Source organism: Antennarius striatus, chromosome 5, assembly GCF_040054535.1.
Source record: "Antennarius striatus isolate MH-2024 chromosome 5, ASM4005453v1, whole genome shotgun sequence".
Lineage (NCBI taxonomy): Eukaryota > Metazoa > Chordata > Actinopteri > Lophiiformes > Antennariidae > Antennarius > Antennarius striatus.
Genome location: NC_090780.1, coordinates 13,592,501 through 13,608,897, shown reverse-complemented (window position 1 = coordinate 13,608,897; position 16,397 = coordinate 13,592,501). Strand labels below are relative to the sequence as shown.

The 16,397-nt window shown below is 40.9% G+C and overlaps 1 protein-coding gene across 1 annotated transcript in view; it reads left to right on the top strand.

The window, feature by feature from the left end:
* The first annotated feature begins 5,980 nt into the window (after window positions 1–5,980).
* grm2a (glutamate receptor, metabotropic 2a) overlaps window positions 5,981–16,397 on the top strand; it is a 16,856-nt gene continuing 6,439 nt past the window's right edge. The window contains exons 1-2 of the mRNA XM_068315297.1: window positions 5,981–6,508; window positions 15,072–15,909. Of these exons, the coding sequence (XP_068171398.1) occupies window positions 5,981–6,508; window positions 15,072–15,909 (1,366 nt within the window). The remainder of the gene's footprint in view (window positions 6,509–15,071; window positions 15,910–16,397) is intronic.

Genomic DNA, 16,397 nt, shown 5'->3' with positions numbered 1-16,397 from the left:
TCACGGCATAGAGAAGGAGAGGACCCATGAGGGTGTTGGACAAAACAATCATTCAAACTAGTGTGTTTTGTCCTGTTGCCATGATGCCACAAAAAAATAGAACACAGGTGAAATAGCTTTCACCATCGAGAGAGTAAAAGCTGTGTGGCAACCAGCATTGATTAAACATGAAACATGAGTTAAGCATGTGGGGAGCGACCCTGCGTAGGCTGGCACTCAGGTTGTTGGTCGGAGTTTGGTTGGTTGGTGTGTCCTACCAATATTTTTGTAATATACACCCTTTAAATTGCATTGTTTTGTACATCTTGTCAGCATGTAGAAACAGATTCCTAGGGATCTCTTGTCATGCAGGATTAAATGGTAATTTTATTAACAGGAAATGGATTATATGAGGCCTAAATTATGCATCTGTTAAGATTTATATCCTACATCTTTTCAAGCGTTTGCTGAGAACAGCGTTTCTAACAGTAACTGTAGGTCACAGAGGCTTAAAAAGGTGTCACACGTGTCTGTGCACCAAGCACACTAATTGCTTGAACTCTTGTTGGAGTCATGTTGGATAGGGAAGACCTGCACAAGCTGCACAAACTACATAACAGTGTAGAAAATAAAGGAAACAGCACTTTCTTTCAGGTCTCAAGTTTATTTATAAATTGTGGCACCTTTCTTGTCAAATGTGGGTTTTTTCTGTTTATCACTAGTTTCATTTGGCTCTGCGGACAGTTCTAGAAACAGATGGGAGTGATTGTGTCACTCCCATTGTTGATATCCTGGCTTTTTGTGTAGGTCATTAATTTGTTGTGTAGAATATTAACTGAAGACCGAAGGCATTCTCACATCTTTAAATGCCTTTGATGCACAGAATTACCCGCTGCACCCTTAAATCAACTCATGTACTCACTGAGCAAAAAAATTATCAGTATTTGAAATATAACTTTGAAGTCTCAGGCTGGAGCAATTCTTTTGTTTTTTTGTGAGACCAAAAGCAACATTTCAGCTAATCAACTTCTCTACCTCCAAATTCATCCATTTCTTCTAAAGATATAAATCATCAAAGGCTGGCAAAATATTGGCTTTTATCTTTATCCCGTTTTTGAAGTTACATAAGGCAACAGAGACATTTTTTTCAGCATGTAGTTTTGTAGAAGGAATATATCTGGTTGTGTATTAGTCTAAGCAGATGTTGTTGCTCACATGAGCCCCATGTGAGGTCTTGTGGCATCACCTCAGACCTTGAAGCAGTATGGCACTTTGATATAATTTCGTTATTAATTTGAAACAACGGAGAAGGAATAAATTGGAGGAAGAAAAACTATTTTAGATGCTTTAAAGAATCGAAAGAAGGATTAGTTATCATTGGTTTTGGTCTTGTTTGGAATTTTGTTGACTGGAAAGTAATACAGGAAATGAATCAGAATCCCTATTTCACATGTTGAAATCATCCAATATCAGAGGATATGGCACATGTTGCTCTATTTGTGTGAGTGTGTGTGAGTGTGAGTGAGTGTGTGTCAGTGTGCGTGCATGTGTGTGTGTCTCCTACAATCTCTTCCTTCCCATTAGCAGCCTATTCCCAGTCTAACCCCACCCAGGATCATTCTCTTTGTCAGCTGGAAATGTGATTTTAGGGAAGCCTGACTCCTATTACCTTTGCTTCCTCTTCACCAGCTTCCAAGTCATTCCACTGGGGATCTCCGAGCTGCTCACCCAGGCTCAGAAATGCATACACAGTGGATGACCTCCACTCTTCGACACTTGCTATAGTCTGAGGAGATATTACCATATTAATGCTGCGCTCCAGTCCTGGGGGTAAACGAGTGTCATAAAAAAAAGCCTGGATAACGTCTTCCTCAAACTTCACCCTCATCCCTCTTTCCCCGCTGTCCACACTGCAACCCACGCCTTCTTTTTTCTCGCATCTGCTATTTTTTCATTCCTTTTTTCAGCTCTGATCTATTCCTCCCATTCCTACACAGTCTGGTTTGATGTGCGTAAGAGGCTGGCAGACTTTACACTCTTGAATTAAAACCGGCCATCTGTTGAAGAAGGAAGCAGAGATGGCTGCATAGGAGGAGACGGCAAAAATGAGAGGCATGGTTCTCTTTGAACTTAATGTGTCGACAGAATCCTGGGTGGGATGAAACATCCATCACATAAATATTACTCCTATCATCTGTCATTTGCACAAATACTCTTCGTTTTGGGATTACCGGGCACTGATCTAGCGTATGAGCTAGAACAGAGTAATACCATCAGCCGTATCACAACAATTCTGGCGCCTGTAAGACAACACCTCCACGTTTATTCATGGAATACTTTGACAGTTTGGGAGATACTCTTCCTTTCTTTAAAAGAGTTTAATGAAAAGATCAATATCACCCTTGTGTCTGGATGACAGCTGTGCAGCCCAGTTGTGTTCAACATGACGGTAAAATCTACAATCCCAATCTGAGAATTTGAAAAATGTTCTTTCACTTGATCGACTCAAAGAAAAAAAAAAGGATGTCTGCAGAAATATAATAGCATAACAATATGATAATAGCATTACCTCTCGCTTGAACAAATAGGTCCATGTCTTTTTCTGCAGTCACTGCAACCAATGAAAAAATACAAAAAAGGAGAATTTGGCCATGTTGTGTATTCTAAACCGGAAATGATATGTTCTACAGTAACCCTGTTCCAAGTAACACACTGATGAGATGAGCTGCATGTTACACAATAATAAATGAAGGAGAATTTAATTAATTTGTCTAATTTGTCCCTCATGCAGGGAAGTCAGTCGACTTAATGTTAATATTCTTGTCAGTTTGAATCACGTTTCAGTAACCAATCACGTTCATTCAATACGGCTGAAGTAAACCAGAGGACTAGTATCAAAGTCTTTGCAACATCTTCCAACATATTTAGTTGCAAACAAATACATGCGTACAGTAGGAAATTTCTCTTAACCAACTCAGCAACATTAAATACCTGTCTTAGCAGTTACAACAGAGAACGCCATCTTAAGTCACGTTTGGTTTATCATGACACGATGCACATTTTCATTTCTTATGCTATGACAAACAAACACTCTCTGGTGGCTGACAAAAAGCTAATAAGCTTATTGCCCAAAGAATCAAACTGTGTCTTTGAGCGTTATGTAGAGTAGACGATATATGAACATTTACTTTTTATAGATGTGGAGCGGCAGAACATTAACAAACATATTGTATCTCTCATAATACATTGGATGTTGGAGCTTTGTGAAAAACAACAGGGAGAAAAGCAGCATCCACCGGTGAGATGGAGGCCTCCTGTGGGGATCCAGGATAGGGGAGGCGACTGACGTGTCAACCAGAACTCCATTCGTCACCATTCTATCTTGAGGCTGCGTGTTTAAGTGCCTCACTAGTATCATTGCCAACAATTTTTCCTGAGAATAATGCCACTCAAACTACAGGCATTTGGTCAGCTTACATTCCAGACGTGGTTATTTCTCTGGCCATTTGGGCATTTATATGTGGCAATGTTTCACACACCACAGAGCTGTAGCACCTTCCGAATGGACTTCCTCACCATTAGAGCACTTCTGCTGTACACAACTCTGCTGCATTGCTTGCCAGAGTTTACTCTTGTTTGTGAGAAAAACAGAAGTGCCTCGGCCCACATGTGGCCACTACTGTGATGGACAATCACTTGGTGACAAGGCAAAGGGACAAAAATGGGCAATCTAATGTTCAGATACAAATTTTGTTTGAAAGGGAGTTTAAACGTTTTGTCGATGGTTCACCAATTGTAATGCAGCGTGTCACTTCTTACTTCTCTAAAGCAGAAATTCTTAACATTCACAGCTGAACAAGTCAGAATGCAGAAGGATCAATGATAAGATATTAAGGCGCTATTGAAACATGTTGGTGGTTTGGAATAGACGCTTGTGATGATTTGTTTGGATCTGAAAGGAAGCTCATGAAAAACTGCAATTAGAGTCTGATGAGTTTAGTCAGTTCTAAGTGTGGGCTTAACAGATCTCCCACAGGACCCGTCCGACCATGTATCATGAATCGTTAGACTAGTCCACTTGTCCTGGTCTGTCTTCACTTCCTCTTCACCCTCCTCATCTACTGGTAAGTTTCCATGGAAACAACAGGGAGAGTGAGGGAAAAGGAGAGAGTGAGACAAGACAGAAGCAGAGAAAAACCCAAAAGAACATGGTCTGCAGTCTCCCTCCGGTTGAGAGCCGTACGCTTCACTCATGGAGACTGCTGATATAAAATAAAATATTTGAGGTCAATAATTTACCGCTATAAACTTCACCCACACTCAACCCTCTGTTTAATTAAACCCGTGGGATCTGTTGGGACGGAGGTCCGGACAGAACAGTAACCCTTTAACTCCCCTGCTGCAGATCCACACATGGAGTGCATCCTCTGAATGCCCTTAGATTCCAATCAGACGTGACAAATTTGTTCAATCACAGAAAGCTATTTTTTTTACAGGTGTTATAATGGTTCTGCTTTAACTTTTCAATCACAGAAAGAAAACAGTTAATAAAACCAATTGGACCACCTTGAGTTGTAAAGAAATAAAAGCTTACAGGAATGTTTTTTGGTATTTGGTAAATAAACTATTCTTTTAACAGAATGTTGTCCTATTGCTGCTAACCAAAATACAACCTTGTCCAGTGCATTCTGTAAGCAACTTGACAGCACAGAAGTTGTGCTTACCCTGTCTTTCTTCAAGCTTCAAAGAATCCATTTTACGCTGATGCTAACCTCTGAACCAGCCGATCAATTGCATAATAAGAATGGTAAAAATGAAAACAAACACTCAATGATTTAATATTTCAAGGACAAGGGCTGTCTCTACAGTGTTTTCCCATCAGAGCACCTCTGACTGTCCTCCGTTTGGCTCAGTATGAGTCACCTTTGTTCTTGATGTATTTTTTGAAGCTCCTTATGAAAAATTTTCTCATTGTTTTAGAGTTATGTCTTGTGTTGCAGACAAATGAACAAATAAATGTCTAAAAAATGCCCCAAAATAAGATGGTATGCTTTAATTATATTTATCTCTTTTTATTTGCCAGTGGATTTGGCATTTGCCGTGCATAAATTGATTTTTTTAATAAGCAATTAATGTGTTTTGACAAAACGTTCCTCGGGGAAACAATTTGTTGTCTTTGTAGTATTTTAGTGTGCAGGAGCATGCAGCTGTGATTATAGACTTGCCTTAATATGGAAGTAATGTGAGACAATTACAGAGCAGATGAGAGATGGGATTTTAAAGTAAAATACACACACGCATTGAATGAAGCCTCATGCAATGGTAGTTTTAATGTATACTGCTTGACAACATGAGACAATTCTTTTTCCTTTATTAAAGAGCAGTGACTATTTATGGCACGCACCCTTTCAAATGTCTATTTACATAACAGAAACATTTCTATTGGTAATAATCCTTTTATTTCCTTTAAACCACATGAGGCAGTTGTGACAGCAATGCATACTAGCGCATGAGGTGCAGCTAATAATGAACCCTCATGATTTGTTTTCTGTCTTGCGAATCACATCCATCATCAATAAGCACTGAAACATAAAAATATTTATTCATATGTACAGTCGTGGGATGCTTCTGCAAGACAAGGCTGTCTGTGGCAGACAAAGTGTGTGTATGTGTGTGTGTGTGTGTGTGTGTGTGTGTGTCTGTGTGTCTGTGTGTGTGTGCGCGCGTGCGTGTGTGTGTGTGTGACAAAGAGACTATTGTGCTGCAGCTCAAAGGATGTGACTGAACTGCTATTTGTTTGATCTGCAGGGTGTAATCAACACAATCTCACAAGAAGAGAAGAACGAAGAGGATGGCACCGATGCTGATGGCCTCTGTCAGAATGAAAACACCGGTGCTTTGAGATCTGGTGGTGCTGGGCTTGCTTTTCTGTTTTTCAAAGCTTGACAGTACCTGGGCCAGAAGACTCAGGCAGGACGGTGACTTTGTTTTGCCCAGGGATATGTCATTGGAGGAATCTTCAGTGTTGGGGGTGCACCCTGCTCCCCGACCCCTTTGGCTGTCCCACCTCAGCCTGCTGTGCTTTTGTGTTTGTCTTTTTGCCCAGGCTCCCCAAGGTTTGCCTGTGGTAGGTTATAACACTGAGTCCAAGAGGGAGATCACACTGGATGGAGATTTGATGATTGGCGGTCTGTTCCCTGTACACCAGAAGGGTGAAGGCGCACAGGATTGTGGGAAGATTAACGCTCAGAGAGGGATTCAGAGACTGGAGGCCATGCTACTGGCGCTCGATGAAATCAACAAGGATGAGCACATCTTGCCTGGGATCAGACTAGGCGCTCATATACTGGACACTTGTTCTAAGGACACGTATGCTCTGGAGCAGTCTCTGGAGTTCGTGCGGGCGTCCCTCACTAAAGTGGACGACAGCGAATACACATGTCCTGACGGCTCCTACGCCATCCACGATGACTTCCCGCTGGCTATCTCTGGGGTCATAGGAGGCTCCTACAGTGATGTTTCCATTCAGGTATGGGATGAAAACACATCATGAGTATGGGGGCCTGTCTACACTTCATCTAGAGTACAATAATTACACTGATGCTGAAGATCATCTTTGTTTAATATCATGAAATTAGTGGGTCAGAAAGCAACATTAATTTCCTCAGACAGCCTAATTACAGAATGTGTGTTTAACAGTCAGCAGCGTCTGTAGGCTTAGAGAGAGACGGAGAGGAGGGAGTACAAATAAGTATAAGTGTGTGATGGATGGTCATTTAACTGTCCTTTTAGACTTAAGCACCATGTGCAATTACCCCATGTGAGTTGTTCCCAGAGAGGCTTAATGAGTATCGGTTCTGCAAAGCAGATCTGTTTACCTGTTCGCCAATATGCTGTGCTGATCTAATTTAGAGGATCTTTCCGGTAATTCACACTTCAGCTGTTGTCCTGTCAGAAGCAGACATGCTACAGATGTTTCTGACAGGATGACTAGTGATAGCACGATTGCCCTCAGCAGCATCGGCTTCTCTCGGCTCACTGAGGCTGACGCTGAAAGCTCCGTGAAAGCTCTGCTAATTGTGTCTCCTCATCTTCTGCTGTAATACGAACGCCACATCAGTGTAATTTAAAGTCATTGTGAAAAGAGATAAGTGTGTCAGATTGAGGTTTGTAAACATCCACGAATGCTCATGCCTTGGAGCGTTAACTTTAATCAACCCTGTTCGCCGCCTCGGCTGAAGCGTGTGGTTCACCTCGCAACCTCCTGTTGGAGATATCTGTCTGTCTGGAGGAAGCAACATATTTCTGCCAAGCCTCAAATAATAACTGGTTTCAGAGCAGTGATAAACCACAGCTGCTGAACCCCATCCATACTTTCTACTCTCAGTTACTGACTGGTACGTCGCTCGTCTGGCTGCATCCTTCCATAGCCGGGTGGCCTGCAGCACACATGTCAGCACCATTAAACCAGCATTAATCACAATGTAGATGTGCTTCACGGTACCTCCAATGTTATATACAATCTTTCCCATGTGGCTGTGAGACAATTTGCGATCATATGATATCTATTCTGTCCAAGTAAGTAAACGCTACAATTAAAAACATTTGAGATTTCCCCTGATTGCAGATACCTCACTTCTCTCTACTTCAAAGTCAGATTTCCTGGTCTCCCTGCTGACTAGACACAAAGCCAAATATGCAGTACAGTACGGTGATACATTATACAGAGGAAGAGCTCCTGGGGAATGATGTAAGAAGAGGATTCAGAGCACCTATATTGGGATTCCTGGTGAAAAGGCCAGTTTGGAAATAAAGGATTTGATGAACGAGCTGTGATTTTAGTGAACCTGAGCATCTGGGGCTCCTCAGGGAGTGCCCTTGTCTTGTGATAATTTATGGATGTACTATTACAAACCTGAGGTCTGAGGTCTGCCCTAGCTTCTCACTGAATCTAAGTCATCAGCAGGATTACGCCATGAATAACCATTTATATTGTAATGCAGCTCGTTTGTACGGTTTGTTAACTCCTAATGTTGAACTGCAATCCCAGGCTGTTAAAAATTAATTTCATTTAATCATTTAACTTCATTTTGTATCATGACTTGAAGTAACACAATGATGTCATCAAAAATACTCACCACTGACTTTTCTGAGGGACTCATTTGATCTTTAATCTTTTAAAGATTTGCCCAAACCCCCCCCCCACACACACACACAAGGTGTACCATAGTAATCATGTGGCTGTATTATCACTATTATTACACAATCATATGTATTTGGGCCATGGCTGTGTGGGACTCATGTGCTGTACTGCTTGTTGCCCTGCAGATAGCATCAACACATAATCCTTCCTTCCTAATGCCTTTGTTGCTGCGTGCTTCGGGTGTATTCTCCCTCCACTCAGACATTCCACTGAGCCGCCCTGGCTGTGTGAATGGTTTCCACGCCTGAACATCCTGTGTGAATGGCAGGCAGTTAAGTCAGATGTGTGGATATCACCCCGTAGGCAAGGCAGTTACAGAACATCCAGCATTACTGGTGTAAAGGCTCTCATCGCCATGGTGACATGGTGGAACATGGCGAACTGACAGGTGGCGAGAATGCTGAGTGAGGTCTAAATCTGTCACAATTGAAGAGAGCGTTGCTATGCTGCTGGTGATGTGCTGTGACAATCACAGATACGGGGGTGGATCTGGCTGCAAGCCTAGCCATGCTGGCGTTACACGGGCACAGATTGAGTTCTGTGTGGAGGCGAAGTTCTATGAAGCCCTTACAGGCTCCCCCATCTGTGGTTTGCTGCCGTCCTGTCTGGTGGTTTGGCACAGGTGCGGCCGACACACGGATGACGTCGAGGGATCGAATGAGTGATTGCGTTTTGCAGAAACACTGAGACGGGAAGATATGAGGGGATTGAGGGGTTTGCATGGCGTCGTATGGCGTGGAGCCACTGGAGAATGAAATAGACACAAGCAGGTTTGCGATATCATCTGGACAGTTTGAATGAATGTGCGTGTGGAAATACTTTTGATTCAAATCTTTATCCATGAGCACCTTCCCTGTGGTCTCCCTGTACAGCAGGTTATCAGTGCAGACTGAGTAATGACCTTGTGATGGCACGTTCAATACATTCAGTTTCTTTGTTCATGTGTAAAAGAGCTGCGGGGATGATGAGACAAAGGCTGACAGTCAGTACAAGATATCCAGTAGTACTTTTACATACTCACAACAAAACTACTTCATAAGCAATCTTCAAAGCACCATCATTCTGGATCTGGTGCATCAATTTTCCTTGGTAGAGTTGTTTTACTGGCAACATTGTCATTGTCTTTTAGAGATGGGATAATCAGAGATGGGTAATATTCCACTAGTACAGTCCAGAAGCTTCTTGCCTTCAGGCCTCAGGCTCCTGATTAGTACATGGATGGGATACCTCTTTTGTTACCCTGACAGCAGTCACTGGTAAGAGAGTTTCCTGCAGGAAAAATATCATCATCACCAGGGCAAATTATAAGAACAACACCTCTGGAATGTCAAATACTCAATTTCTCACTAAAGAATTCCTCTTAGGGATGAAGCACAAGAACAGAAATCTCTAGAACTAATTTGCAAACAATGAACAATGGCCATATCTGTATAAACACAGGAATACACACATTTGCAGATCTGAAAAAATAAGTTTGGCTTGTTCTGAGATCTGTAGATGAAAACTCTTACTTTGTAATAGCAACATGGTGACTTAACTGGAAGTGCACTTTCTGAGATGTGGTCAATTATAGCAGAATAAACACGCTCATGGTGTAGACTTTAAAGATATAGATCCTGACGTGAACACACTGCTTGACATTTGCAGGCAAGTCAATTCATGGGAGCAGTTTTTTTTTGTTTGCTTCGATCATGCACAACCAGCCATATTTATAGAATCTTCATCTGCAGGTAAACAGTACCAGTCTCTGGAGTATTCATGACTCGTACAAAGGATTTAAACACGGATATGCACATGACAGAATTCATGCCAGAGAGAACAATAATGATGAAATGTATCAGTAAAGCCATGCAGTGAAAATACATTATTCATGGTTAAAAGTAAAGAACGTGCTTCCAAAATCGTGAATAATTCAACTGGGATTGGATTATTCAGTGGCTCAGAAGAACGCACTATTTGTGCAGTTGAAAAATATACAATGTCCACTACATAAACTTAATGAATGTTTGTAAAACACACCCTATTTTGTGTTTTCATCTCCACAGATTTTTGGTTAAACTTATTTCCTGCTGTGACACATGATAGAACTGATTGTAGCGCACACTGAGCAAGAAATTAAATGAATGGAAGCGTGTAGACGTCCAAAGCCACGTAACTGACATTATAAATGAATGTAGAGTAGCCATATATTAAAATGTAGTTGAAAGGTTGGACTCTTGGGGCTTTAAAAGATTTCTACAGCATAAAGAAGTGAAGATGAGGAGGCAGGATCGGCTCAAAACCCACCCTTGCTCTAGGTATCTAATGGCTAATTTTTTCTACCCTTTTAAAGCTGTTGCCAAGCAGTTGAATAATAAGAAATAAACTAATAATGATCCATAGCATCCTGTAATAACACACTATATGCTATTGGGCTGTATGTGAATGTGTGTCTGGTCCTTTTGTATAGACTTGCATGTGTGTTGTGATGCACTGCAGTGGGCTGTATACGTGTGATACTGAGTGGAGCTAAGGACTGCTGTTGTGGGAATATAGTGTTATTGCTGCAGAAGCACATCGAGACAGCAGACCGAGTCTTCTGGGAAGAGCAGATGGGATTTTCATGTCGAAAAAAAAAAATCATGACGTCTCTACAAAGTAGGCCTAATATTTCCTGGACCAGGGCACTCTCGCTCTCTTACTTTTATGTCCCTGAATATTTCCAGCTTATATTATTCAAATATTACCCTAACAATGTCCCTAAACACATATTTTTATTTCTTGTGAATGCCTTACACCCATTCAAAATTATAAGATACAAATCATATAGGCCTTGTATATGCAGGAGCTGTGCTGCAAAAATAGAACTGCATTTAATTTTTTATCATTCAAGCCTCTAGATCCTCCACATATTGTGTTTGTAAGGACAGAAAACGACAAAGTTAAGCATTACGTCAGTAGTAATTTAATTTTATTAAGTTTTTGTCACGGATAAATAGCCTTTATGCTGCAATAGACAACTGTATTTTGACATTTCACATGGGCAGTCTGGGTTAGCTGAGCTCATGGTGTTCGCTAATGCCTGAGGGGCATCTCTATGGAAACCGTATACGACAGCTGAAAAGAGCAATCCTGTTACGTGGTGTTTCTCTGTCAGATACAGCTACCAGGTCCTTTATGTGTTTCCACTCTGCTTGTGTGGAAATCACTTTCTCACTAATCTGCTCAATAACAGACCTGCAGTGCAAAGCCACTGAAGGCCACTTCTTAATTTTGTTAATTAAATAAGATAAAGCTTGATGCAGGGTGATCCCTGCAGCCGAGAGTGTGAGACTGTTAAAAGTCATAGTAAGAGGGTAAAACCTCGGGTGTATCTACTTGCACTCTAGTATTGTGACAGAATCAAAACACAAATCCACCTTTCCTGCTAGAAGCAATTCCAGCAGGGTAGATTTGAGGTGTTCAAAATTCCTATGAGCATAAACTCTGACTGTCTGATCCTCTCCTTTCCCTTCAGTCTGCCGAATTATACATAACACAAAATTCTGGTCTAGGCAATGAGAATATTAAGAGCACAAAAATAACAACAACTATAATAATTATAAATTATCTTAATCAGCACTTAACACTACAATACATTACAATACAGTTTAGTTTAACTGACTTACAACCTTACTGTATTTAATCCACAGTTGCCTCTGAGAGCTGGAGTGATTCCACTGTCATCCACCCAATGTGAGTCTTACTCTTACTAAAATTGTAAGACATTTACAGGAGGTGCAATAACTATGTGTACAAAACACTATTAAAAGAAATACATCGCTGAAATATTGAAAGCTGGTTTCCTGTGTGAACACATGTAGGGTTTCTTTAATAACTGGACATCAATAGAGACACACATAAAAGACTGTCTATATGTAAGACATGCTGCTTTGTACATAGACTGTTTGTAACTCAGTAAACATATATTTACAGACTCCGTAAAAACCTGCAGTTTTAGACAGGCAGAGGAAAAACCCTTCCAGCAAAATTTACTAAACAACAATGTCTGCAGGATAGAAACTTGGCAAAGGAGCGTTTGAACCTGTTACTGTTGAGCAGCTTTTAATCAGGTGAGAAAGACTCCTGGTGCAGCGGCTGCTTAGGAGGGCATTGAGGTGTCGCCTCAGGAAAGACGCTTCACTGCTGTCAATGACACACACACTCCAGAAGTAGGACGTGGTCACCATCACAATCATCCAGAGTTCTATAATGCTTTGGTCTCTACATTAAAAGGTGTCAATCACAGACTCCTGCAAGTAGGTTTTAAAAAGAATATGAACATCAAAATAATGATTTCCAATAAGCCCGTTGTACTGATGACATTTCTGGCAATGGGCTTTGAAGCATAAGCCACGTGTAAGTGGATTATTCACCTGTCATGGTGCTTTCTTTAGTACCCTGCAAATAAATTACTCATTGTCTATGACAAGTATAACCAGATTTGTGCAGATACGTGTATCAGAAAAGAAAGAAGGATTACATTCACTCACCTATTTCAGCCACTCAGTGTAGTTAAAGTATGGGTTATTACCTCTATTATTATCACTACTAATAATTATGTTTCAAAGCTCAGTGTTGGACAAAGTATTATGTAAATTCTAAGGGGGATGTGGAGGTTGAACCTCTTTAATGCTAGATGTATAATTCCTTTGTTTTAGATTTGTTGCGTTTAAACCTTCACACATTTTTCAAGATGCGTATGAACAGATTTTTGTCTTTACAAAAACATAAACTGGTTAAATATTCTCAGTCTTTCTGTACTGGATTCAAATGACATCACTGCAGCAGCCTCCTTAGCTTCTACGGCTCCCTTCTCTTTGAAACATACCAACATTATGCAAATGATGTCACGTGGTGGTAGCAACGTAGCAGCTGTAGCAGCTGCCTCCTGTCATATGAGGAAAATTATTTTGGTAAAGCATTCAGGGTGCAGATCTAAAACATTTTCAGTCAGTGAAAATTAATTATGTATTCATGAGCAAAAAGTTAGACATTTCAATCAAAGCTCACTTTACAGGCAAGAAGTGTAATGGCTTCATCATTAAACACACCAAAATATTCATATGCAACTTTAATACCAGCATGAAATTTTATTTTGGTAGGAATGGGTTTAGCAGGTTTTAATACAGAGTTGAGTGATGTGAAAATGATTAATCATATAGAGTTCATGCTTCACTCACCATTCTATATCACACTATTTTCCTAAGAACGCATGGCGGCTGCTGCCAGCTGTTTCACCACATGTTGAGGAAAGACGTCAAGACGTTTTAAGGAAAGAAACGATTGTATACAGAAATGTGATTATTAGCCTGTGCATAAGCGAGTTTCTCCAGTGGACCTGAAAGCCAACCTTTGAACTGATATGAGATGCTCACTCATGTGTTTCAGCAATCTACTGTAGATTTTAAACTCTATTTTCAGCCGCTCGACCTCAGAAAAGCCAGAAATAGTTCCAACTATGCAAAATTGTTTGGGTGGTGAGGAAGACAATCGCTCTTTATTGTTTGGTTACTTTTCATTTTTCTGTGAAAGATTCTCTCATTAATACCAATAAATCAATTGTTCTGGAAATTACATCCACAGGCTCAAATTCTGTGATCCCACACGACCACAAGGAGTCCCTGATTCAAATCCTTTAAGGGGAATCACAGTACATTTATTAAGTCTCAAAGTTATATTAAATTTTTCTACGTACGTCCATTGGCCAAGCTTGTCTGTTCGTCTTGTCTGAAACATTTTATCTTCATTTGAATCAATTTTAAACTGATGATCCAAATCAAGGGATTCCACAATGTGTGCATCTCCAGCTTGCAGACTAATTTTTATGAAGGACATATGAATTGCCAAATACTAGATACCACATTGTTCTACTTATTAATTATTTGATTTAACCATCAAGATTGATTTATGTTATGTTACGTTTACATAATCTTCGTACATACATAATCTTACTAAATTATATTTTTGGCAACAAAAATTAATTAATTTCTTCCAGGAGGGTTTATCTAGAAGAAGAAAAAGTAAAATGTTATATTACTGCTTTTCATCCGTTCATCCAGCATGATAATTATTTGGTTAATATATCCCATATTGATCATACTTGACAGTGCAGTCAGGCATGATGAATTAAATTCTGTGGATTCTCTGTATGTCAATTTCTCCTCTAAGGATTCTTTAACATTCAAGATGTTGTGCCACAAGTGTGATGGTGTCAGAGTTGTCATTGAAGTCAACCAGAATCAGGTTTGGATTCTTTGACTGATCAGACTTGCTCCCCTTCAGCTTCCACAGAACTGCCTGAAGCAACAGCTAGTCAGTAGCTGCTCCCTACCGCTCACAATGTCACAACTCTGACAGAACCCAAGAAACAAATCTTCAACTTTCAAGACTTGTTAAATACTTTCACTCCCTCTCACTTACCCTGGATGGTTATTTTTTGTTTACATTGATGACAGCAATACAGATCAGAAAAACAATAAGGTTGACAGACAATCCCAGCAATTGTTATATTTAGGCTCACATCACACAGAGAGTGGCAGAGTTAGGTTGTGAAATGCTCAGCGGGGATCCAGTGAGGAAACAAGAGACTGAATGGAGTGAGACTAATTGCATCTGCAGGGACAAAACCGTGTTGTATAACCAGTTTCATTCATTTATATAATCATGAACAATTAAAACAATTCCCGCAGTTGCCAAGTAAATGTCATCTGTGTGAAATGCAGTAAGTTAATCACCATTTTACCAATATGTCATGCTAACATTTGTATAAAAGAAAATGGCATGCTTAAAATTTTGTATTTACCAGTATGTTGTGTGCTGACTCATTGATTTTAAACACAAACATCATGTTGTCTGCCACTTTTTCCAGGTAGCCAACCTTCTGCGACTCTTCCAGATCCCTCAGATCAGCTATGCTTCTACCAGCGCAAAGCTCAGCGACAAGACCCGCTACGACTACTTTGCCCGGACTGTACCACCTGATTTCTACCAAGCCAAGGCTATGGCAGAGATCCTGCGTTACTTCAACTGGACGTATGTATCTACCGTGGCCTCAGAAGGTGATTATGGTGAGACTGGCATCGATGCCTTCCAGCAGGAGGCCCGTGCCCGCCAGATCTGCATTGCCACCTCAGCCAAGGTGAGCCGCTCCATGAGTCGTTGGAGTTACGAGAATGTGATCCGTTCCCTGCAGCAGAAGTCTAACGCCAAGGTGGTCATCCTGTTCACTCGCAGCGAAGACGCCCGGGAGCTGCTGGTTGCAGCCAACCGCATGAATGTCACCTTCACTTGGGTGGCGAGCGATGGCTGGGGGGCGCAGGAGAGTGTGGTGAGGGGCAGCGAGGCTGTAGCCGATGGGGCGTTCACCATTGAACTGGCATCTTATCAGATCCCCAAGTTTAATGACTATTTCACTTCTTTGCACCCGTACAACAACACCAGGAACCCCTGGTTCAGGGAATTCTGGGAAAACCAATTCCAGTGCAGCCTCCATGATTTGGGCTGTGGGAAGCATTCACTCCGAGAGATTCAGTTTCAGCCAGAATCCAAGATTATGTTTGTGGTGAATGCTGTCTATGCAATGGCTGCTGCCTTACACAACATGAGGCAAGCACTGTGCCCCAACTCCACCAAGGTGTGTGATGCTCTGAAACCGGGCAACGGCAGAAAATTTTACAGGGACTACATTCTCAAGGTCAAGTTTGGAGGTAAGTATAGACTTAATGAACTAATTTTGTTGGAATAGGAAACAATGTTTTTTCTAATTTTCTACCATCTGTTAAAAGCACAGAATATTCTTAATTTCCAAGGCAGTACTACATGCTACCAGATCAGATGATATGAATTATAAATAATTGTATCGATTTATTGAAAGTGTTGAACAGGTGCACGGCTAACTCTACATACAGTATTTACACACTGCAGCTGTAGATAAACTCTGTGATGAATCAGTTTGCAAATATGAATCGATTTCCTCACCCTCAAGCTTAGAGGGGCAATCTTTTGATGCGTCTTGACTTAGGTGTGAAATGAGACACTATTCTTCAGCTTGAACACTGCAGATAACGATCACACACGCATCACTTCTTTTCTGCTTTTCTGCACAAAGCATGTAACAGTATTTGTGCTAGTTCATTCACACGTTACAAATGACATGCCCAAGAATATACATCCTTTTTTTGTAAATGAGTTGTTG